Source organism: Mercenaria mercenaria, chromosome 13 (genome assembly GCF_021730395.1).
Source record: "Mercenaria mercenaria strain notata chromosome 13, MADL_Memer_1, whole genome shotgun sequence".
Classification (NCBI taxonomy): Eukaryota; Metazoa; Mollusca; class Bivalvia; order Venerida; family Veneridae; genus Mercenaria; species Mercenaria mercenaria.
In genome coordinates this window covers 71,828,581-71,852,318 of record NC_069373.1, presented here as the reverse complement: position 1 = coordinate 71,852,318, position 23,738 = coordinate 71,828,581, and the positions used below count along the sequence as shown (strand labels likewise).

The following is a 23,738-nucleotide window of genomic DNA, read 5'->3' as shown; positions in this document are numbered from 1 at the left end:
CAAAATTTTCTAAAAAAAAAAAACCCAGAAGGCCTAGAGCTTAGATATTTGACATGTAGCATTGCCTAGTGGACCTCTACAAAATTTGTTCAAATCTTGACCCCCCAGAGTCAAATTGACCCAGCCCCAGGGTTTGTTGGTTGTGCATAGGGAAATCTTCATAAATTTGCTAAAAATAAACCAGAAGGCCTAGATCTTAAAGCTTTAGCTAAGAAATTTGTTCAAGCAAGCAACTCTACTCAGGTGAGCGATATAGGGCCATCATGGCCCTCTTGTAGAAATTTAGCAGAGTAAAGATTAATAATACATAATCTGAGTCTTTTATGCACTTACAGTTGAAATTTATGGGAGACTTATCTGACAAATATAATATTTGTTGGTTGCACCAGTGCTCAATTTAATTCTAGTAAACAAGCAAAAGTCCAAAGTTTTGTATCTTTAAAACCTGACACAAATTAAAATTCGCATATTAGCAATTTTTGACAAAACCGTGAAGATTCATGCTCTCAAAATTAACTGGTTTTGCTATGTGCTATTTTATTTACAATCCAAATAGAAAAGTTTTCTTTAGTAAGTCAAAAACAATGTTTGACTTAAAGTCTCAATTTATCTGTGTTACAGTACTTTTGTTTACACAGTTTAGGAATAAAGAAGTTGTCTGATGAAGAGTTGGAGGCTTGAACTTACGTTTACCAGAAAAAAGTGTGCATTGAGTACATGGCCAAATAGACTAACATTTGGTTTATTTGAACTTAATCAAATAATTTCAGGTACGGCCGAAAGCAGCATTCTTGGAACTGTTGAAACAGGCTGGAGCTACACATGAAGTCTTCACAAGGAAAGAAGTAAGTATACAAGTCAAGGGTCAAACAAAATTCAGTTATTCATTTATTTCTTTAAGAATTTAAGCATGGTATACTTACTGGATGATGATAACTTGTATTTTGTGATAAGATGCTAGATAAATTCAAGAAGATATTATGTTTTAGGCATACACTGATACAGTCTGTTTCCAAAGGCTAAATGCATGACATTGTGTGTGTATATAATGTGAAATATCTACATATTGTTCTTTTAGTACTTTTAGTAGATGGAGATTTTACTGTGAATTGTATAAAAATCCTTTTAAAAGTTTTACTGATAAAATATTAATATGAAACTATTTTAAAGTTTAATTCTGTAATCGATATCTGTTCTCTTAGTCTCTCATATTTCTTTTAAGAAAGGTTTGCATGAATATTTTATATGTAAATGTGTTAGTATTATATTTGTATTCATGCAGAGTGAGACTATAATAAACATATTTTGTCTTATATCTTAATTTTGCATATCTGTTCCATTTACATATCTGTTTCATTTTATGCATAACTTCTACATGTCTGTTATTATAGAACATACATCAAATTTGCGTATCTATTTCATTTTCAGGGGTGTGGAATTCCTATGTCCGACTTTGGACTTTTTGATGGCAGACAAGTGCATTTTTGCATTCTGTTTGTCCATGTACAAGCAAAAATTTTCTTGTTTAAAGGAAAGAATTATTTAGAAACGCTGAACATTGCTTCAAGAATTACACTTCATCACGTTTGCTTCTGTTATTACCTGTACCTGTAGATTGTCGTCCAAAATAAAGAATTATTTGCATGCCTAAATGTTGAAAATTCAGGCAAGTAAGTTTTCACTGCAGACAAGTAGATTTATAAGTCTCATTTGTCTGTGGACAAGTGAAAAATATTGGGATTTCCACACTCCTGATTTTAAACATTACTGGATATTTTGCATATCTATTTCTTTAGCCCATCATCATCAGAGGGTGGGCTATTCAAATCACTCTGCATCCATTGTCATTCCATCCAGTAACAATTTCTCTTTTATTGCATTTCCTCAGAAACTACTGGGGGACTTTGACCAAACTTTGTCAGAATAATGTATTGGTACCCTAGTTTTGTCCCTCTGAAAATCAGACTGGTTCATAAATTTTTTAGTGAGTTATGGCCCTTTGTTTATTTCCATAATTTACATAGATTTTATTTATATATAGGGAAAAACTTTGAAAATCTTCTTGTCCAAAACCACAGGGCCTAGGACTTTGATATTAGGTATGAAGCATCATCTAGCAGTCATCTACCAAGATTGTCTAAATTATTTCCCTAGGGTCAAATATGGCGGGGCTCCAGGCGCCACATGGTTTAATATATAGACTTGTATATAGGGAAAAACATTAAAAATCTTCTTGTCATAACTTACAACATTCAAATTTGGACCCTATGTATAGTTTTGAGTGGCTAGATAAACCTTAACATGAGTTGACCTTGATCTTGACCTAGTGACCTACTTCCACATTTCTTACTACAGCCTTCAAATTTGGACCAGATGCAAAGGTTTGTGTTCCAAAATAAACTTTGACATTGATCTAGTGACCTACTTTCACATTTAATTTGGACCTCATGCGTAGTTTTGTGTTCCTAAATGAAATTTGACCATGATTTTGACTCAATGACCTACTTTCACATTTCTCAAGCTACAGCCTTCAAATTTTGACCATGTGTTTAGTATTATTGGCCGAAGTGAACTTTGACCTTAAATTAACCTAGCGACCTACTTTCACGATTTTGAAGGTACAGGCTTCAAATTTGGACCACACGCGTAGTTTTGTGTCCCGAAATGAAATTTGACCTTGATTTTGACATACGTATTATGACCTACTTTCACAATTCTTAAGCTACAGCCTTCAGATTGGAACACATGCATATAGTTTTGTGTATTGAAATGAACTTTGACCTAGGGACCTACTTCCACATTTCTCAAGCTACAGGCTTCAAATTTAGACCTTGAGTTTTACCTTGTTCCTGTTTTCACATTTCTCAAGCTACAGTCTTCAGATTTGAAGCTAATGCATGATCTTATGTACAGAAATGAACTTTGACCTTGAAATTGATTTGGTGACCTGCTTTCACATTTCTCAAGTTGGACCACTTGCATGGACCACATATGCAGTTTTGTGTACCAAAATGAACTTTAACCTTGATTTTGACCTTGATCTAGTCTTGAAAATTGGAACATTAAAAAATGACTCAATACTGGGTGCCAAGATCACTTTGTGATCTCTTGTTAAATATGTAAATGTTGCATATATATATTTCATTTCAGATCCTCAGATACTTGAAAGTATACATAATCTCTAAACAGATGTTTGATTTTGAAAATCCTAGTATTGTGCACTGTGAAGGTGACCTGCTTGGAGAGGTGTTTGGTGTCCCACAATTTACAATCAATGATGTCTTGTAAGTTGCGGGGTATATATCATAATGTCACAAATCAGTATTGGAAGAAAATAGGAGTAGCTCAAGTTTAAGCATGGGATTTTTAAGTGAATGGAACATAGTTTAGGCAGAATTAAAGTTTTACATTTTAGACATTAATTTCATTTAATTTCTTTTTAGCTGGACTATTCATAGAATAGTAGAGCTATTGGACTCGCCCTTGCATTGGCGTCTGCGTTTGCGTCCCGATTTGGTTAAAGTTTTATATGTAAGTTGGTATCTCAGTACTCACTAGTGGGAATGGATTATGACTTCACTGTCATGATCTGACATGCACTAAGGCCACATTTAAAAAAGTCTTTGTTTGCTGTCTCCTGACCCAACTTTTTAATGTTGGATAGGTAGGTAGGTAGGCAATTCTTTTTGTTTTTTTTAGCTCACCTGAGCCAAAGGCTCATGGTGAGCTTTTGGGATCGCACAATGTCAGTCGTGTGTCATGTGTCCGTCAACATTTTCTAAAAAAATCTTCTTGAAAACGACTGGGCAGAATTTCTCCAAAGTTCACAGGGGGTCACTTGATTTTACATAGGAAAATCTTAAAAAATCTTCTTCTCAAAAACCAGAAGCCCTAGAGCTTAGATATATGGTGTGAAGCATTCCCTAGTGGACCTCTACCAAGTTTGTTCAAATCATGACTATCGGGGTCAAAATTGGCTCCGCTGCCGGGGTCACTTGATTTTACATAGGAAAATCTTAAAAAATCTTCTTCTCAAAAACCGGAAGCCCTAGAGCTTAGATATTTGACATGTAGCATTGCCTAGTGGACCTCTACTAAAGTTGTTGAAATCATGACCCCCGGGGTCAAAATTGACCCCGCCCTAGGGGTCACTTGATTTTACATATGAAAATCTTCAAAAATTTTCTAAAAATAAACCAGAAAGCCTAGAGCTTAGATATTTGACATGTAGCATTGCCTAGTAGACTTCTACAAATTTGTTTAAATCATGACCCCCGGGTTCAAATTGGCTCCGCCCCATGGGGTTACTTGATTGTACATAGAAAAATCTTCAAAATTTTCTAAAAAAAAACCCCAGAAGGCCTAGAGCTTAGATATTTGACATGTAGCATTGCCTAGTGGACCTCTACAAAATTTGTTCAATCTTGACCCCCTAGGGTCAAATTGACCCAGCCCCAGGGTTACTTGATTGTGCATAGGGAAATCTTCATAAATTTGCTAGAAATAAACTAGAAGGCCTAGATCTTAAAGCTTTAGCTAAGAAATTTGTTCAAGCAAGCAACTCTACTCAGGTGAGCGATCATGGCCCTCTTGTTTAAGATACAGCCTTGAAATTTGATTAACTACACAGTTTTGCACACAAATCGTAAAACTGAATTTATTTGACCATGAATGTGACCTACTGTCTTAATATTTGATCATCAGTTTGACATTTGAAACATTTTTTTTTTTATAGCTCATATTACTCAGGTGAGCGATCCAGAGCCGTCATGACCCTCTTGTTTTTTTTTTCGTGGGGGATTATACTTTTACCTGCAGATATAATGATTGTTTCTTACAGAATATTTCTTCTGTAGAAATAAGACAAATTGATTTTGACCTTGAGCTAGTCCTGAAATTTGGAACGTTCAAAAATGGCTCAATTGTGGGGCCAAGATCACTCTGTGATCTCTTGTTTCATGATCTGATATTTTATAGTTGTCATCCCTGTGACAGAGTCAGCGACAGTCAAGAGTTATCATGCTGTCCCGAAATGTCCTATTATTTGGACTACTCTTAACCACTTGACCAATTTGATCAAACTTCAAAGGAATGTTTCTTGAATAGTCCCCTTTCAGAATTGCTTAAAAAAACCTACCTACCTACCCAATTTTTGACAAATCGAGGGCTTAGAACGAAACTGGTCTATCTGTATATAGAAATAGAAGCAGATAGACCAGTTTCGCTCTAAGCCCTCGAAATGTTAGTTGAACCACACATAAGTTACATGGCTTTTTAAAAAAAAAATAAAAAAAAAAAAAAAAAATAATAAAAATAAAATAAAAAAAAATTTCCTACCTACCAACCCTATTTTTTAGCTCACCTGTCACAAAGTGACAAGGTGAGCTTTTGTGATCGCGTGGCGTCCGTCGTCCGTCGTCCGTCCGTAAACTTTTGCTTGTGACCACTCTAGAGGTCACATTTTTCATGGGATCTTTATGAAAGTTGGTCAGAATGTTCATCTTGATGATATCTAGGTCAAGTTCGAAACTGGGTCACGTGGGGTCAAAAACTAGGTCAGTAGGTCTAAAAATAGAAAAACCTTGTGACCTCTCTAGAGGCCATATTTCTCAATGGATCTTCATGAAAATTGGTCAGAATGTTCATCTTGATGATGTCTAGGTCAAGTTCGAAACTGGGTCACGTGGGGTGAAAAACTAGGTCAGTAGATCTAAAAATAGAAAAACCTTGTGACCTCTCTAGAGGCTATTTTTTTCAAGAGATCTTCATGAATATTGGTCAGAATGTTCACCTTGATGATATCTAGGTCAAGTTCGAAACTGGGTCACGTGGGGTCAAAAACTAGGTCAGTAGGTCTAAAAATAGAAAAACCTTGTGACTTCTCTAGAGGCCATATTTCTCAATGGATCTTCATGAAAATTAGTCAGAATGTTCATCTTGATGATATCTAGGCCAAGTTCGAAACTGGGTCACGTGGGATGAAAAACTAGGTCAGTAGATCTAAAAATAGAAAAACCTTGTGACCTCTCTAGAGGCCATATTTTTCAAGAGATCTTAATGAATATTGGTCAGAATGTTTACCTTGATGATATCTAGGTCAAGTTCGAAACTGGGTCACGTGGGGTCAAAAACTAGGTCAGTAGGTCTAAAAATAGAAAAACCTTGTGACCTCTCTAGAGGCCATATTTCTCAATGGATCTTCATAGAAATTGGTCAGAATGTTCACCTTGATGATCTCTAGATCAAGTTTGAAACTGGGTCATGTGGGGTCAAAAACTAGGTCAGTAGGTCTGAAAACAGAAAAAAATTTGTGACCTCTCTAGAGGCCATATTTTTCACGGGATCTTTATGAAAATTGGTCAGAATGTTATCTTGATGATATCTAGGTCAGGTTCCAAACTGGGTCATGTGCAGTCAATAACTAGGTCAGTAGATCTAAAAATAGAAAAACCTTGTGACCTCTTTAGAGGCCATATTTTTCAAGAAATCTTCATGAAAATTGGTCAGAATGTTCACCTTGATGATATCTAGATCAAATTCGAAACTGGGTCACGTGCGGTCAAAAACTAGGTCAGTAGGTCTAAAAATAGAAAAACCTTGTGACCTTTCTAGAGGCCATATTTCTCAATGGATCTTCATGAAAATTAATGAGAATGTTCAGCTTGATGATATCTAGGTCAAGTTCGTAACTGGGTCATGTGCGGTCAAAAACTAGGTCAGTAGGCTGAAAAATATAAAAACCTTGTGACCTCTCTAGAGGCCATATTTTTCTTGAGATCTTCATGAAAACTGGTGAGATTGTTCACCTTGATGATATCTAGGTCAGGTTTAAAAGTGGGTCACGTGCCTTCAAAAACTAGGTCTTTAGGTCAAATAATAGAAAAACCTTGTGACCTCTCTAGAGGTCATATTTTTCAATGGATCTTCATGAAAATTGGTCAGAATTTTTTATCTTGATGATATCTAGGTCACATATGCTCAAAAACTAGGTCACTTTGTCAAATAATAGAAAAAACGACGTCATACTCAGTTCAACACTGGGTCATGTGGGGTTAGGTGAGCGATTCAGGACCATCATGGTCCTCTTGTTTTAGCAATGTTACCTGAACCACATTTTTTTTTACCTTAGTCCCTATTGGTTTGAATCCCTGCAGATGATTTAGAATTCTTCAATATTGGAAAGCCTTTCAGCTGGCTAAAAAGAACATACTGGCTCTGCCCTGGTGCCTCCATTTCTTGCTATAGCGTCAGTTGTCTTTTCCACAATAGACGTGTAAAACCTTAAGTTTGAAAGTCATCAAATGTGCTAAACTGTCCAGGGGTAAATGACAGGCTCATTCAGACAAGCCAAAATTTCTTACCAATCGCTATTTTTTTTTAAAGAACATCTTGATTACAGACTTTGAAATTAAGGTAAAGAATATTAATTGTTTGGGATTTAATTTCATGAATTGAGTTAATTGTGAATTGAAAAAAAATATTAGTGTTCAATTGTAAAAAATTCTTGGAACACTATTTAATTATGATAAGCCAGCCAGTAAGCACTGTATGTAGAGTACAAGACAGGGTTAGTGGATAATGACCAGTTCAATCCCTGAGCATAAGGTGTTTTAACTTGAAGACAATGAGTCTGAATTCATTTGTATTTCACTTAGTGATCCTGTGAGGTTGTTACAATTTTCTAGGTACAGTCGACATTGTATTAAGAGACCACCCAAGGGACTGCTAAGAAGTGGTCTCTTAATGGAATGGTCTTTAAATGAATTTCAGTCAGATGAAAAGGAAAGTTATTTGTAACTGTTAATGTAACTGTATTTATTATGAACATACATGTATGGTTTTAAAATCTGTTTTAACATCGTGAACACTTTTTTCAAGTCCACACACTGTGAAAATTATAGCTTGATTGTTTGTTAGTTTGACTGATAGAAAGGTTAATTGCATTCAGTCACGTGCAAAACGTACTCGCTAATAACACAGATGAAGAAATGCCTGGTAGAATTTTGCTACCCGGTCGCTTAATAGATACTTTTATCGAATATTTTACCTGTTGGGACTACATTAATGTGGTCGCTAGTCGTTTAATAAAAAGGTCGTTTAATGGAATGAATATATATACTGAAAACGTTCGGGAGGGATTTTGACTGGTTGTTTAATACAAAAATCGCTTAATAGAGGTGGTCGCAAGTACGATGTCGACTGTACTTGCATAATAGATAGCCATTATACACCAGAAACAAAGGCTTTAAAGCTGTTGGTTTATTCCATGTACTTTTTTTTGCAAAGCTGAGTCTTTCAGGTCACTAGGTCTTCAAATAATATATACTTTAAAGGTGGTCAATCACATTTAAACAACATTTAATGACATTTTTTACTTTTTGTATATTCTGGTAGAGAATTATTTAAGGAACAAAAAGACTGATTATATTGAGTTAGATTCCTATTTGAAATGTATATTTTATTATTTTCATAAAATTTTGTAATTACTCCCCTTTAATATGAAAGTATATAAAAAGCTGGGTATTTCTTTTTATTTCGATACAATGTCTAGTTTTACATTTGCATTTGGTAGACATATCAACTATTGAAAACTCTGAACCAAAATGCAAGTTTTAAAGCTGTGTGTAGCTTCTGAATTCATTTATTTCCAATCTATCTTGGTAGGCAAAGGGAGGTAATAATAATTTTTCAAACTTGCGTTTCTAATGAGTTCCATCTAAACACATAATTTTTAATGCAAATATTTTACAAATATATTACAATATGTCTAATATTTATACATTTCCGTAGGCAAAGTATGTTTATCAAATTTATACTTATGATAAAATAACTCTATCTTGGTTGGGCAACCAGGATAGGAAAATGAAATTTTAAAAATACCTCCAGTGAAAATCTAATTTGTATTAAGTGTTAAGTGAACATAAATGAGTGTAAATGATCAGATGCTAAAGTTTCGAACAAATCCGTTACATGGCCAAAATCTGATTATCCACCTTTAAAAGCACATATTTTCGCAGGGTAAAAATTTCACAAATTTGAAATTTTGACTATGTTCGCGATGTTAAATATTCGCAAAATTGTAAAATTGGTATCCTGCTTGAAATAGAATTACAGTGCATTCCCAATACTACGAATCGCAATTTTAAGGAAATACCTGTATATTACGAAAAGATGTTGTGGTCCCGGCTGCTTTCCTTCTTATTTCTATGTAACAAAGTCGCAGTTTTACGAAAATGCAACTGTACGAAAATGCGCTTCTACCAATGTATTGTTATGCCCTTAAAGCCTGTTTTCAACTTGTTTTAGTTGCGATTTTACGAATACCTGTATCGTCTAAGTTTTCACACCTTCCATACGGCGTTAAACCGTTTTAAGAGTGGAAAGTGTCAGTATTATTTAGCTGAGTGTAAACAGTAAATAAAGTGTGAAAACTTAGTAATTAAATTCGAAACACATACGCTGTACACTGTGACACAAGTTATTGTTTAATTTTTTTCTCATAAAACTATCAGATCGGATGGCATACCAGCCGCACTTGCTTTGATATCTATACGTCTCAAACAGTCACTGCATAAAAAAAAATAAAAGAAATATTTAGTTCCTGATCGTCTGTATTATTGTCGTTTTATTATACCAAACAATTCAGTAAAGGGTAGCTGAGGGTATCGGAATATGCAATTTCGATTTTTTTTTCTCGTCCAACAATGTACCCAGTAAATGTTTTATGTACAGTGAATAAAAAGTGAAGAAAAAAAAAACAACCCGTTTTACATTCTAGATACCATCTGAGTTCAGATTCGAATAAGATTTACAGTAAACCCAGATGTACATATAAAATTGGACCTGAGGTACTCCGATACAAAAGTTAAGATATCACGGAATATGACTTGTCGACATTAAAGTGCTCCTATGCTACGCTCGAACGAAAATGCGATATTACGAAAACAACAGCCGGTCCCTTGGCTTTTCGTAGGATCGCGATTGTACTGTATATACTAATGGAGAATATTTACGTGAGGATTAATTTTCGCAAGATGTAGGGCCTCACAAATTTAGCGAAAATTAAACCCTCGCGAAAATTTCTGCTTTTACAGTAAGTACATAGAAGTATTGACAATTTCCTTGAAAGGCTCAAATTCAACTGAGAACTGACCTAACTGCAGAATTCATGTGCTGTTATTATACCTAGTACATGTATACTGCTGTATGAATGTTATAATGCACACATTCAGCCTTTGTGGGAATGGTTAAAGGTAGTGCTTGATGATGGCCACCAGAATAACTAGAGAAATCAAAATGATTGTTGAAATAAAATAGAGCCATTTTGGGAGGAAATGCCTGTGCTCTCTGCATTTCTGTCATTTTGGAATTGTCTACATGTTCCATGCCACTCACACCATTCTAGTATTTAGTATTTGTGATAAAATTAACCTCTCTAAAGTTATAAAATAGTGTGCAAGTGAAATATACAATGTATTTGTTTATGTCCAATTGAAATAAGCTCTCTTTCTGCATTGTTTCAGGAACCTGCTAGCAGAAAACTGCATACAGCTGCCAGATACACATTTACAGAGAAAGGTCCATCTGGTGTCCAAACCATGTATCAACTCAAGTACTGTACCTACCTCGAGCTCTAACCTTGATTGCCAAGCAACTCCTCAAACCTCATCATCTGTCATTACAAGTACATCCTCACAAAATTCACAAAGCAGACAATTAAATCTACCTCGTACCAAAAGTAGAGAGTCCTCTTTGTCCAGCTCAAGCGGTGATGAAGTTGACAGCGCTGAAAATGCAACTTGTAAAAATCCAGTTAATGGTACAACTGATAAAAATGCCAAAAAAGCAGATGAATGTCTGCTGTTACATGCAAAAAGACATATTCATAGCCAGGGTAATACTGGTGAAATGTCACATGATCAAATAATTGAACTGGAAGATCAGAATAAGGAATCAACAGATGAGAGTTCTGTCAGCCCTTCAAGAAGGAAAAGAAAGAGTGAGTATATTTTTCTTCTAGCATAAATGTAAGTCTCCCCAATTGACCAGCCAGCAAGAATTTTGATGTTGATTTTTAGCTCATCTGAGCAATGCTCAGGTCAGTTTTTGTGATCGCTCGATGTCCGGCGTCTGTCGTCTGTCTGTCTTGTCTGTTGTCTGTCATTATTTAACTTGTGTATGCGATAGAGGCTGTTTTTTTCAACTTATCTTCATGAAATTTTGTCAGAATCAGAATAACCTTGATAAAATCTAGGCCTCATTTGAAAATGGGTCACCTGGGGTCAAAAACTAGGTCACTAGGTCAAATCAAAGAAAAACTTTGTGTATGTGATAGAGGCTGTATTTAGAACTGATATTGAGTTCATGAATTTTGGTCAGAATGATAACCTCGGTGAAATCTAGGCCAAGTTTGAAAATGGGTCATCAGGTCGAAAACTAGGTCACTAGGTCAAATCAAAGGAAAACCTTGTGTATGCAATTATAGGGGCTGTCATCGATAGAAACAATATCGATATATAAACAATATTTTTTGGCGGATCGATTATAGATTCCCATTTTTAAAAATCAATATTTTACAGGAAAAAATATCTATCCAGATAAACACTCTAAAATAACTTTTCTGCCAGCAAAGATGTGGCTTAAGTAACTGTAGGTGTCTAAAAGTTCATGTCTAAACTTGTACCGCAGCAGTCTTTATTATTTTCATTTATTTCATAAATACAAATACAACACAATCAAACAGTAATATGAAAAGTAGGCAATAAAACAAAAAATAACATTAACTTACAACAAGAAGGTATATAGCATGCACATGAACAAACAGGTTGTAAATCTAACTTTATAATCAATATATCGATGTATCGTCGATATTTGTCTTCCAACATATCAGTATTGTCAGTATGCCTAAGACCCAATCAATGACAGCCCTATATGCAGTAGAGGCTGTATTTATGTCTCCCACCACACAGTGGTGTGGGAGACATATTGATTTACTCCAGTCTGTGTGTGTGTGTGTGTGTGTCTGTCTGTGTGTCTGTCACAAAGCTTGTCCGCACTCTTAAGTCAAACATTTCTTATCCGATTTTCACCAAACTTGAACAAAATGTGTTTGACCATAAGATCTCGGCCAATTCGATAACTAGCCAAACCGGTCCAGGTGTCTTGGAGTTATGGCCCTTGAATTACCAAAAATCGGTCTTTTTACTCTTGTCCGCACTCTAATTCGAATATTTCTCATCCAATCTTCACCAAACTTAAACGAAATGTGTTTGACCATGAGACCTCGGCCAAGTTCGATAACTAGCCAAATCGGTCCAGGCATTTTGGAGTTACGGCCCTTGAATTATCAAAAAATTGGCCTTTTTACTCAAGTCCGCACTCTTAATCAAACATTTCTCATCCGATCTTCACCAAACTTGAACAAAATGTGTTTGACCATGATACCTCGGCCAAGTTCGTTAACTAGCGAAATCAGTCCAGGCATTTTGGAGTTACGGCCCTTGAATTAGCGAAAAATCGGCCTTTTTACTCTTGTCCGCACTCTAAGTTGACTTTCTCATCCGATCTTCACCAAACTTGAACAAAATGTGTTTGACCATGAGACCTCAGCCAAGTTCGATAACTAGCCAAATCGGTCCAGGCATTTTAGAGTTACGGCCCTTGAATTACCGAAAAAATCCGTCTGATTACTCTTGTCCGCTCTCTAAGTCGAACATTTCTTATCCGATCTTCACCAAACTTGAACAAAATGTGTTTGGCCATAAGACCTTACCCAAGTTCGATAACTAGCCAAATCCGCCCAGGCACTTTTGATTTATGGCCCTTGGATTACGGATTGGATCCACTCATCTAGACCATCTTATTGGATCCACTCGTCTAAAACATCTAGAGAAACTAACATTTTTCATAGGGGCAGTTGTGGGAGACATGCACTTTTCTCAAAAGCATCTCTAGTTTTCAATTGATCTTCATGAAATTTGGTCGGAATGATCATTGCCTTGTTGAAATCTAGGCCAAATTTGAATATGGGTTATCTAAGGTAAAAAACTAGGTCACTAGGTCAAATCAAGGGAAAACCTTTTGTAGGCGATAGAGGCTGTATTTTCAACTGATCTTCATAAAATTTTGTCAGAATGATAACCTTGATAAAATCTAGGCCAAGTTCGAAAATGGGTCATCTGGGGTCAAGAAGTAGGTCACTAGGTCAAATCAAAGAAAAACCTTGTGTATGCAATAGAGGCTGTATTTTCAATTGACCTGCATTTAAATGGTTGGAATGATTGCCTTGATAAAATCTAGGTCAAGTTCGGATATGGGCCATCTGGGGTCAAAAACTAGGTCACTAGGTCAAATCAAAGAAAAATGTAGTGTATTCAATAGAGGCTGTATTTTTCAATTGATTTTCACGAAATTATATCTGTATGATAGCCTAGATAAAATCTAGGCTTAGTTTGAAAATGGGTCATTTGAGGTCAAAAACTAAGTCACTTGGTCAAATCAAAGAAAACCCTTGTGCGGGCGATAGAGACTGTATTTTTCAATTGATTTTCATGAAATTTGGTCATAATGATTGCCTTGAGGAAATCTAGGTAGAGTTTGAATATGGGTCAACTGGGGTCAAAAAGTATGTCACTAGTATGTCACTAGGTCGAATTGAAGAAAAACCTTGTGTATGCTGTAGAGGCTAAATTTTTCATTTGTTCGTCATGAAATTTTGTCAGAATGATTGCCTTGATTAAATTTAGGTCAAGTTTTCAATATGGGCCACCTTGGGGCAAAAACTAGGTCAGTAGGTCATGTGTTATCAATAGAGGCTGTATTTTTATGCCCCTAGCATCTACTGATGCGGGAGGCATATAGTGATTGTCCTGTCCGTCCGTCCATGCGTCTGTCAGTCCATACAAGGTTAAACAAATGGGACTGTTTCGTCTAGCATCAATACCCCTTTCTAGAATGACTTGATACTAGTGCAAATGTAACCTGTGACCATTCCTCATCTTCAGACATCACCTGACCTCAGTTTGACCTTGACCTCATATTCGACTTGGGTTACTTTATATGGGCCATCTCTTGGTTAACCAAATTTGACCGTTCCTCATCTTCAAACATTACCTGACCTCAGTTTGACCTTGACCTCGTTTTGGACTTAGGTGCAAAATCTATCGACAAGGATGCCACTGGGGGCATCAAGCATTTATTGAACGCAGCTCTTTGTTCAGTTGATCTTCATAAAATTATGTCAGTATGATTTCCTTGATAATGTCCAGGCCTAGTTTGAAAATTGGTCATTTAAGGTAAAAAACTAGGTCACTAGGTCAAATCAAAGGAAAACCTTGTGTATACAATAGAGACTGTATTTTTCAATTGGTCTTTGTGAAATTTGGTTAGAATGATTGCTTTGATGAAGTCTAGGTTGAGATTGAATATGGGTCATCTGGGGTCAAAAGTATGCCACTAGGTCAGATCAAGGAAAAACCTTGTGTAAGCGATAGAGACTGTTTTTTCAACTGATCTTCATGAAATTTTGTCAGAATGCAGACATTCCAACCCTTCTGATCCCGTCAGGTTTCTCCCGATTCTGGATGTAAAACCTGACCACCCCAATAAGAAGTCCAAATCTCCCGATTAAAAAAAAATCAAACAAAGTAAAATTATCCACACCATTACATTAATTAATTCTCGCTAATAATGAATCTGTCAACAATAGTTTTCGGATATTTTCACTCGTATTTACCCCTGTTGATTGTTGTTTATTGCACGATATAACAAAGCCAGGTGTTGATTAATGTGTCACAACTGAAACAGGTATTTATACCCCCACAAAACGTTTTGTGGGGTTGGTATGTAGGAGTGAGCTTGTTTGTCAGTCTGTCTGTCGGTCTGTTGGTTTTATGGTTTCCGGATGATAACTCTTGAAAGGCTTAACCGATTTAAATAATTTTTTTGGTACACAGGTGTAACATCAGAAAATACAGGTCAGGTTCAACTTTGGGGTCAGTAGGTCAAAGGTCAAGGTCACAGTGACCCTGAACAGTTAAAACGGTTTCTGGATGATAACTTAAGAACGCTTGGTCCTAGGATCATATATTTTAGTACACAGATGTATCATAATGAAATGCAGGTCAAGTTCGACTTTAAGGTCAGTAGGTCAAAGGTCAAGGTCACAGTGACCCTGAACAGTTTAACAGTTTCTGGATGATAACTTGAGAACACTTGGGTCTAGGATCATAATGTTTTGTACACAGGTGTATCACAGGTGTATCATCATGAAAGGCAGGTCATAGTGACTTGGAACAGTTAAATGGTTTTCGGATGATAACTTGAGAACACTTGGGTCTAGGATCATTATTTTTTGTACACATATCATAATGAAATGCAGGTCAGATTCGACTTTGAGGTCAGTAGGTCAAAGGTCAAGGTCACAATGACTCGGAACAGTTAAACTGTTTCCGAATGATAACTTAAGAACGCTTGGGTCTCGGATAATATTTTTTTGTACAAGTGTATAACATAATAAAATACAGGTCAGTTTCCACTTTGAGGTTAGTAGGTCAAAGGTCAAGGTCAATGACACAAAATAGTTAAACAGTTTCCGGGTGATAACTTGAGAATGCTTGAGCCTAGGATCATGAAAATTGATAGGGAGGCTGGTTATGACCAGCAGATGACCCCTTTTGATTTTGCGGTCAAAGAGTCACAGGTCAAGGTTACAGTGACTTGAAACATTTAAAATGGTTTTCGGACAATAATTTCAGAACACTGGAATAGGATAACAAACTTATTAGGGAGGTTGGTCATGACCAGCAGATGACTCCTGTTGATTACGAGTTCCAAAGGTCAGAGTGACCTGGAACATTGAAACCTTTTCCAGACAATAACTAGAGAACGCTTAGGCTGAGGATCATGAAACTTCATAGGGATGTTGATCATGACTAGCAGATGGCTTGTATTGATTTTGAGGTCAGTAGGTCAAAGGTCAAGCAAGTTTAGCTTGATATTGGCTTAGTTCTATGACAAGGCCATAATGTGGGTGTATAATTCGTCACTCCTTTGACAGCTCTAATTAATTTCTATCAATAAAAATCAGTTCCAATCAAATTTAGATCAGAAAACCAGACATTGGGCGGTCCATTAAAGTAATCATAATGATTAATAATCAGTTAATATTTTTCATTAATCATCGTTAATCATACATTTTTAGCTCACTTGAGCACGAAGTGCTCAAAGGTGAGCTTTTGTGATCACCTTGTGTCTGTCGTCCGTCAGTTGTCAACAATTTGACTGTTAACACTAGAGGTCACATTTTTGGCCCAATCTTAATGAAACTTGGTCAGAATGTTACCCTCAATAAAATCTTGGATGAGTTCGATATTGGGTCATCTGGGGTCAAAAACTAGGTAACTAGGTCAAATCAAAGGAAAAGCTTGTTAACATTCTAGAGGTCACAATTTTGGCCCAATCTCAGGGCTCCAGATAATTTTTTTTGCCTGTGAATATTTACTCATCATAATTCTTGCGAATGAGTAAAATGTTAAAATCTGAAATTGACTAGAGGTAATTTTGACTCCTGAATATTTGTAAATGAGAAAAAAAAACAACAGAAATCAGTTTTATAACATATTTATTGGGTGTAACAACACCCATGAAATTGTTTACAGTTCAGTTTCAATTCAGCATTCAAGTTTTTGCTTCTTTTTCTCCATTGGCTTGCTTTGGCTTCACACTCACTGCTAAATCCAATAGATTATTCAATAAAAATTTAACGATATTTTGGGAATTATTTTTTGTTGGTTTAAAGAATGCGTAGCACGTTTGTTCACTTCGTACATTCTTAGAAAGAGACATATTGTTGTTTACTCCACACCGGAAGTTGATATTTTAAATCGACACCGCTTTAAAATACACTACCTTACTATCAATATTGATTCCCAACAATTTGATTTACACACGCATTGAGTGTATAATATAGTTTAACCTAGGTTTATAGAGTACCATTCAATGCCTGTGTACGTTCAATGTGGCACAATAAATGCCGATTGTGCACTGTTATGTAAAGCATCCAGAGAATTCAGATTTTGTTTACGCTTGTAAAAAATCATTGCATGCGTTTTTGTAATTTCATGTACGTTTTTAGCTCACCTGTCACAAAGTGACAAGGTGAGCTTTTGTGATCGCGCGGTGTCCGTTGTCCGTCGTCCGTCCGTCCGTGCGTGCGTCCGTCCGTCCGTAAACATTTGCTTGTGACCACTCTAGAGGTCACATTTTTCATGGGATCTTTATGAAAGTTGGTCAGAATGTTCATCTTGATGATATCTAGGTCAAGTTCGAAACTGGGTCATGTGCCTTCAAAAACTAGGTCAGTAGGTCTAAAAATAGAAAAACCTTGTGACCTCTCTAGAGGCCATATATTTCACAAGATCTTCATGAAACTTGGTCAGAATGTTCAACTTGATGATATCTAGGTCAAGTTCGAAACTGGGTCACGTACCTTTAAAAACTAGGTCAGTTGGTCTAAAAATAGAAAAACCTTGTGACCTCTCTAGAGGCTATATATTTCACAAGATCTTCATGAAAATTGGTCAGAACGTTAACCTTGATAATATCTAGGTCAAGTTTGAAACTGGGTCATATGCCGTCAAAAACTAGGTCAGTAGGTCTAAAAATAGAAAAACCTTGTGACCTCTCTGGAGGCCATATTTTTCAAGGGATCTGTATGAAATTTGGTCTGAATGTTCATCTTGATGATATCTAGGTCAAGTTTGAAACTGGGTCATCTGCGGTAAAAAACTAGGTCAGTAGGTCTAAAAATAGAAAAACCTTGTGACCTCTCTAGAGGCCATATATTTCATGAGATCTTCATGAAAATTGGTCAGAATGTTCACCTTGATGATATCTAGGTCAAGTTTGAAAGTGGGTCACGTGCAGTTAAAAACTAGTTCAGTAGGTCAAATAATAGAAAAACCTTGTGACCTCTCTAGAGGCCATATTTTTCATTGGATCTGTATGAAAATTGGTCTAAATGTTCATCTTGATGATATCTAGGTCAAGTTTGAAACTGGGTCATGTGCGGTCAAAAACTAGGTCAGTAGGTCAAACAATAGAAAAACCTTGTGACCTCTCTAAAGGCCATATTCTTCATGGGATCTGTATGAAAATTGGTCTGAATGTTCATCTTGATGATATCTAGGTTAAGTTCGAAACAGGGTCACGTGCAGTCAAAAACTAGGTCATTAGGTCTAAAAATAGAAAAACCTTGTGACCTCTCTAGAGACCATACTTGTGAATGGATCTCCATAAAAATTGGTCAGAATGTTCACCTTGATGATATCTAGGTCGAGTTTGAAACTGGGTCACCTGCCCTAAAAAACTAGGTCAGAAGGTCAAATAATAAAAAAATCTTTTGACCTCTCTAGAGACCATATTTTTCAATGGATCTTCATGAAAATTGGTCAGAATTTTTATCTTGATAATATCTAGGTCAAGTTTAAAACTGGGTCACATGAGCTCAAAAACTAGGTCACTATGTCAAATAATAGAAAAAACGACGTCATACTCAAAACTGGGTCATGTGGGAATAGGTGAGCGATTCAGGACCATCATGGTCCTCTTGTTATACGCTAAAAAATTAGAAGACATGCGAATATGCATTATTTCAAAGCGTAATTTACGCTAATATGCATCTTATCAGGAGCCTTGCAATCTTAATGAAACTTGGTCAGAGTGTTACCCTCAATAAAATCTTGGATGAGTTCGATATTGGATCATCTAGGATCAAAAACTAGGTCACCAGGTCAAATCAAAGGAAAAGCTTGTTAACACTCTAGAGGTCACAATTTTGGCCCAGTCTTTATGAAACCTTGTCAGAATGTTACCCTTAATAAAATCTTGGACAAGTTCGATATTGGGTCATCTGGGGTCAAAAACTAGGTCACCAGGTCAGATCAAAGGAAAAGCTTTTAACACTCTAGATGTCACAATTTTGACCCAATCTTAATGAAACTTGGTCAGAATGTTAATATTGATGATCTTAAGGTCCTGTTAGAATCTGGGTCATGTAGGATCAAAAACTAGGTCACCAGGTCAAATCAAAGGAAAAGCTAGTTTACACTGTAGAGGCCACAATTATGACCATATCTTAATGAAACTTGGTCAGAATGTTAATCTTGATGATCTGTAGATCAAGTTCAAATCTGGGTCCGGTGGGGTCAGAAACTAGGTCACAAGGTCAAATCAAAAAAGCCTGTTAACACTCTAGAGGCCATATTTATGACTGTATCTTCATGAAACTTAGAATGTTAAACTTGATGATCTTTAGGAAACGTTCGAATCTGGGTCATGTAGGGTCAAAAACTAGGTCACCGGGTCAAATCAAAGGAAAAGCTAGTTAACACTTTAGAGGCCACATTTATGACCATATCTTAATGAAACTTTAAACTTGATGGTCTTTAGGTCAAGTTCAAATCTGGGTCATGTTGGGTCAAAAACTAGGTCATGGGTTCAAATCAAAGGAATAGTAAGTTAACACTTTAGAGGCCACATTATGACCACATCTTAATGAAACTTGGTCAGAATATTAATCTTGATGATCTTTAGGTCAGTAGGTCAGGTGAGTGATACAGGGCCTTCATGGCCCTCTTGTTCTGATTAATGATTAATAATTTAATTGATTAATTAAGAAAATTAGGCTGTAATCATGATTGTTTTATGTTTAATATATGATTACTTGTTTATATATGAGGCTGATCATTACCTTATAATGTACAGCATTGTGGTCATACATGTCATAAATGAGTGGCAATTAACAAGTATGGTTAGAAGATCACACTTTCAAGATATTGATTGACAATTATCACCTAATTTAGGTGTACCCAATTTCATAGGTCTACCTGGACTTTGCCTGAGGTCACAGTTTTAAATCACCATACTTATTGTATGGAGATTTAAAAGTTAGTAAAGTTAATATGGGGAAAAAGACATCCTATTTATTCAAGAAATATAAACAATGAATTTCATAATTGTTCTTAGCTTGTGATCATGATTTGGTAATTTGGTAAGTTTAGTTAACACTATTCAAGGTACATTCTTGTATACTTATCTTCCTCAAATGTCAACATTGTTTAGTCCTTTGTTATTCTTTTGCCTGAAAATATATTTGTGCCATTTATAAAATAATTTGCTCCCAGAGTAGTTCAGACTTGTATTAGTATATGGCTACTAAGGAAGCATTTCCAATTTCCGGATAATATACCTGCCGACAAGGAACTGTAAAAGCAGAGTAAATCATTCATGTCTGGGAATGTTACATATGTCTGGTAGTTGTGATCCCATCAAGCAGGAAATTACGTGATACCTAATGTCAGAATGTGTTGACATTGACCCGCTCAAATAGTGGAAGGACAATGCTGACAAATATCCAACACTTGCATGTCTAGCAAGAAAATTCCTTGTTGTACCTGCAACCTCTGCCCCTGTTGAACGGCTGCTCAGTATTGCTGGAAAGTTTTTTCGGCCAGAACGCTGCAGGCTGAGTGATAATACATTTCAGTGCCTCATGATTGATGATCAAATGCAACAAACATATTTGAACTATATATAAGCGTGAAGAATTAACCATTTGACTCTAAGTTGACTGCTTAGATGAATCTACTTTGTCACTGTTGTATATATGTTTAGAGCTATGTGATTTATATTTCATTCTCTGCTTTTCAAAAATAATCATTAGTCATGATTACTTTGGGTTATTGATTAATAATTTAATCGATAAATAGAAGTTGGTCTGTAAATCAATTAATAATCGATATTTAAAAGATGTCTTAATAATCAATTACTTTTCAAAGTAATGGGCCCCATGACTGCAGAAAATATATCGGCTTTATCTTTTCATATAAGATTTTGAAACCGAAAGTATACTAGCTTACTGCGGTGCCGATTTCGATAAACATTTTTCTTAAATCATTTTAGTAAGAGGAAATGTCAAGGTAAATCTTACTATCGCATACTGTTAACTACTGTTAAACTGTCTTTGCATCATCATTATTTGTCAAATACATCCTTTTAATTGGAGATATGGGCAATGTTTACAAAGGCAATGTATAACAGTATCTGGACATACAATTTTGGATATTCAGATTTTTACCAATAAACAAATTGGGGCTAGGGGTTTTAGATACTGGTTAGTGGGAATGAGAATCAAACAGTTAATTTTCTATGCCTAAACTTGTATTAAGTTTAACTCTATACATTTTGTTTTGAGGATTTAACACTTTCAATTCATTGTCTGTCATGCCAAAAATGTCAAAATTCACATACTCTGGTCCAGCTTTTGTTCTCCATCAAAAGAAACATCATTGCAGGTTTAATTATCAGTGGAGTTTTGAGTTTAGATGTACAGTAGTGCTAAAAGTGCATTAGTATTAAATTTTGCAAAGAAGGAATAAAGAGTTGAATTAGATATTAACATATTAACATTTCAGCACTTGAAAAATGCATTAACATGTTAAAGAGTAATGACTAATTTACTAGTGATATTTTATGAGCAAATAAGTAAATATTTTCCTTAGTTGCTGCATTATTTTTTTTTTTTCTTTTTAGGAGTGCTTAAGAGATGTTGTACACATTACATGTGTTTTTAGTACCTATGTATGTATTTAAAGCTTCCGTTAAGTAATACCATGAACGTAAATATTGCAGCATTAAATCTGCCCTTGAACACCTCAGTCTCCCACTTTGAAATACAAAAACTCCCACTTAGCATTCAGAAAAAGTTGGGATGTCTGAAAATGAATGCTTTGATAAAATCTTGGTCAAGTTTGAATATGGGTCATCTGGAGTCAAAACCTAGGTCATTAGGTCATATCTAAGAAAATACTTGTTTAAACTCAAGAGACCACATTTTTGGTCCAATCTTAATAAAAATTGGCTAGAATATTTGTTTCTATGAAATCATTAGGTCAAACATGTTTACACTGTTATGGTGTGTTTCTCCAAAGAGCTATAAAAATAAATAGATCGGCAACTCAATGAAAGGCAATAGAGCAAATCCCACCAAAACAACTTGACAACTGAATGAGATCTCGTTCACTGGAAGTGACGCGTTCTCCACGCGCCATTTTGTATGCGAAAGCAATTATTCACCGATAAGTTAATTATCTGCGTACGACCACGCTTCTTTTGATGGTAAGAAATGTGTACTCTGTGTCTTATGACTATTTCACATTAAACTAATGTTGTTTTAGAAGCTAACATGTATTTAAAATGTAGTTTTAAAGGTAAAATTATAACTCCATGCTCGCCGAAGTTTGTTCTTACTAAGATAACGCCGATTCACACTCTGACACGAGATTACAGCCAGTTGCCATTCTTTGTATTTTATACTTCTTTGGTTTCTCAGGTGAGCGACCTAGGTCATCTTGGCCATTTGTTATTTATAATATTTTTCTGGTCCAAACAGATCAAGCCTGCTGTTTTGATTAACATACAAAACTCATATTGCTGCTCCTAAGAATAGTTTGTCGAGGAAAACTCACTACATCTCCAGGTTGCCTAATACCTGCTGGTGTATTGTACTCGCACTGTAAGTCTGGTTATGCACCCATCAGCTCATGTTTTGTATTTTGATTTTCTATGCCCCTCAAGGGTCATATTAAAATTGCACTGCCCTTTGGTGTTTTATTAATCCCCCGCTACGAGTGGTGGTGATGGTGGGTGGGGGTGGGGTTTATAGGAATGGTCTCCGTCCGTCCTTCGGTCCTTCCATCTTACATCCTTCCGTAACATTTTGTGTCCACTCTGTATCTCCTAAACCCCTTGAAGGATTTTCATGAAACTTGGGTCAAATGATCACCTCATAAAGACAATGTGCAGAACCAATGAGTCAGCCATGTCGGTTCAAGATCAAGGTCACAACTCAAGGTCTAAGGTTTGAGCCTTCCATTTCTTGTCCGCTCTGTATCTTGTAAACCCCTTGAAGGATAATCATGAAACTTGGGTCAAGTAATCACCTCATCAAGATGATGTGCAGAATCCATGAGTCAGCCATGTCGGCCCAAGTTTAAGGTCACAACTCGCAACTCGAGGTCAAAGGTTTTAGTCTTTTTATATTGTGTCCACTCTATATCTTCTAAACCCCTTGAAGGATTTTTTTCGTGAAACTTTGATCAAATGATCTTCTCATCAAGACGATGTGCAGAACTCATGAGTCAGCCATGGTCAAGGTCACAACTTAAGGTCAAAGGTTTGAGCCTTCCATTTTGTATCCGCTCTGTTACTATCTCCTAAACCTGTTGAAGGATTTTCATCAAACTTTGGGTCAAATGATCACCTCATGAAGACAATGTGCACAACTCATGAGACATCCATGTTGGCTCAAGGTCAGGGTCACAACTCTGGGTCAAAGGTTTGAGCCTTCCATTTTGTGTCTGCTCTGTATCTCCTAAACCCCTTGAAGGATTCATATGAAACCTTGGTCAAATGATCACCTATCCAAGACAATGTTTAGAACTCATAAGTCAGCCATGCTGGCTCAAGGTCAAGGTTACAACTTGGGGTCAAAGGTTTGAGCCTTCCATTTTGTGTCCATTCAGTATCTCCTAAATCCCTTAAAGGATTTTCATCAAACTTGGGTTAAATCATCACCTCATCAAGACAATGTGCAGAATTCATGGGTCAGCCATGTCAGTTTAAGGTCAAGGTTACATCTCAAGGTCAAAGATTTACCCTTTCACTATCCATAACAAAGG

General features: G+C 36.1%; 1 protein-coding gene across 1 annotated transcript in view; it reads left to right on the top strand.

The window, feature by feature from the left end:
• The window catches only part of LOC123529217 (E3 ubiquitin-protein ligase Mdm2-like), a 59,646-nt gene that overhangs the window by 2,006 nt on the left and 33,902 nt on the right, over positions 1-23,738 (top strand). The window contains exons 2-4 of the mRNA XM_053522223.1: positions 771-845; positions 3,151-3,284; positions 10,524-10,999. Of these exons, the coding sequence (XP_053378198.1) occupies positions 771-845; positions 3,151-3,284; positions 10,524-10,999 (685 nt within the window). The remainder of the gene's footprint in view (positions 1-770; positions 846-3,150; positions 3,285-10,523; positions 11,000-23,738) is intronic.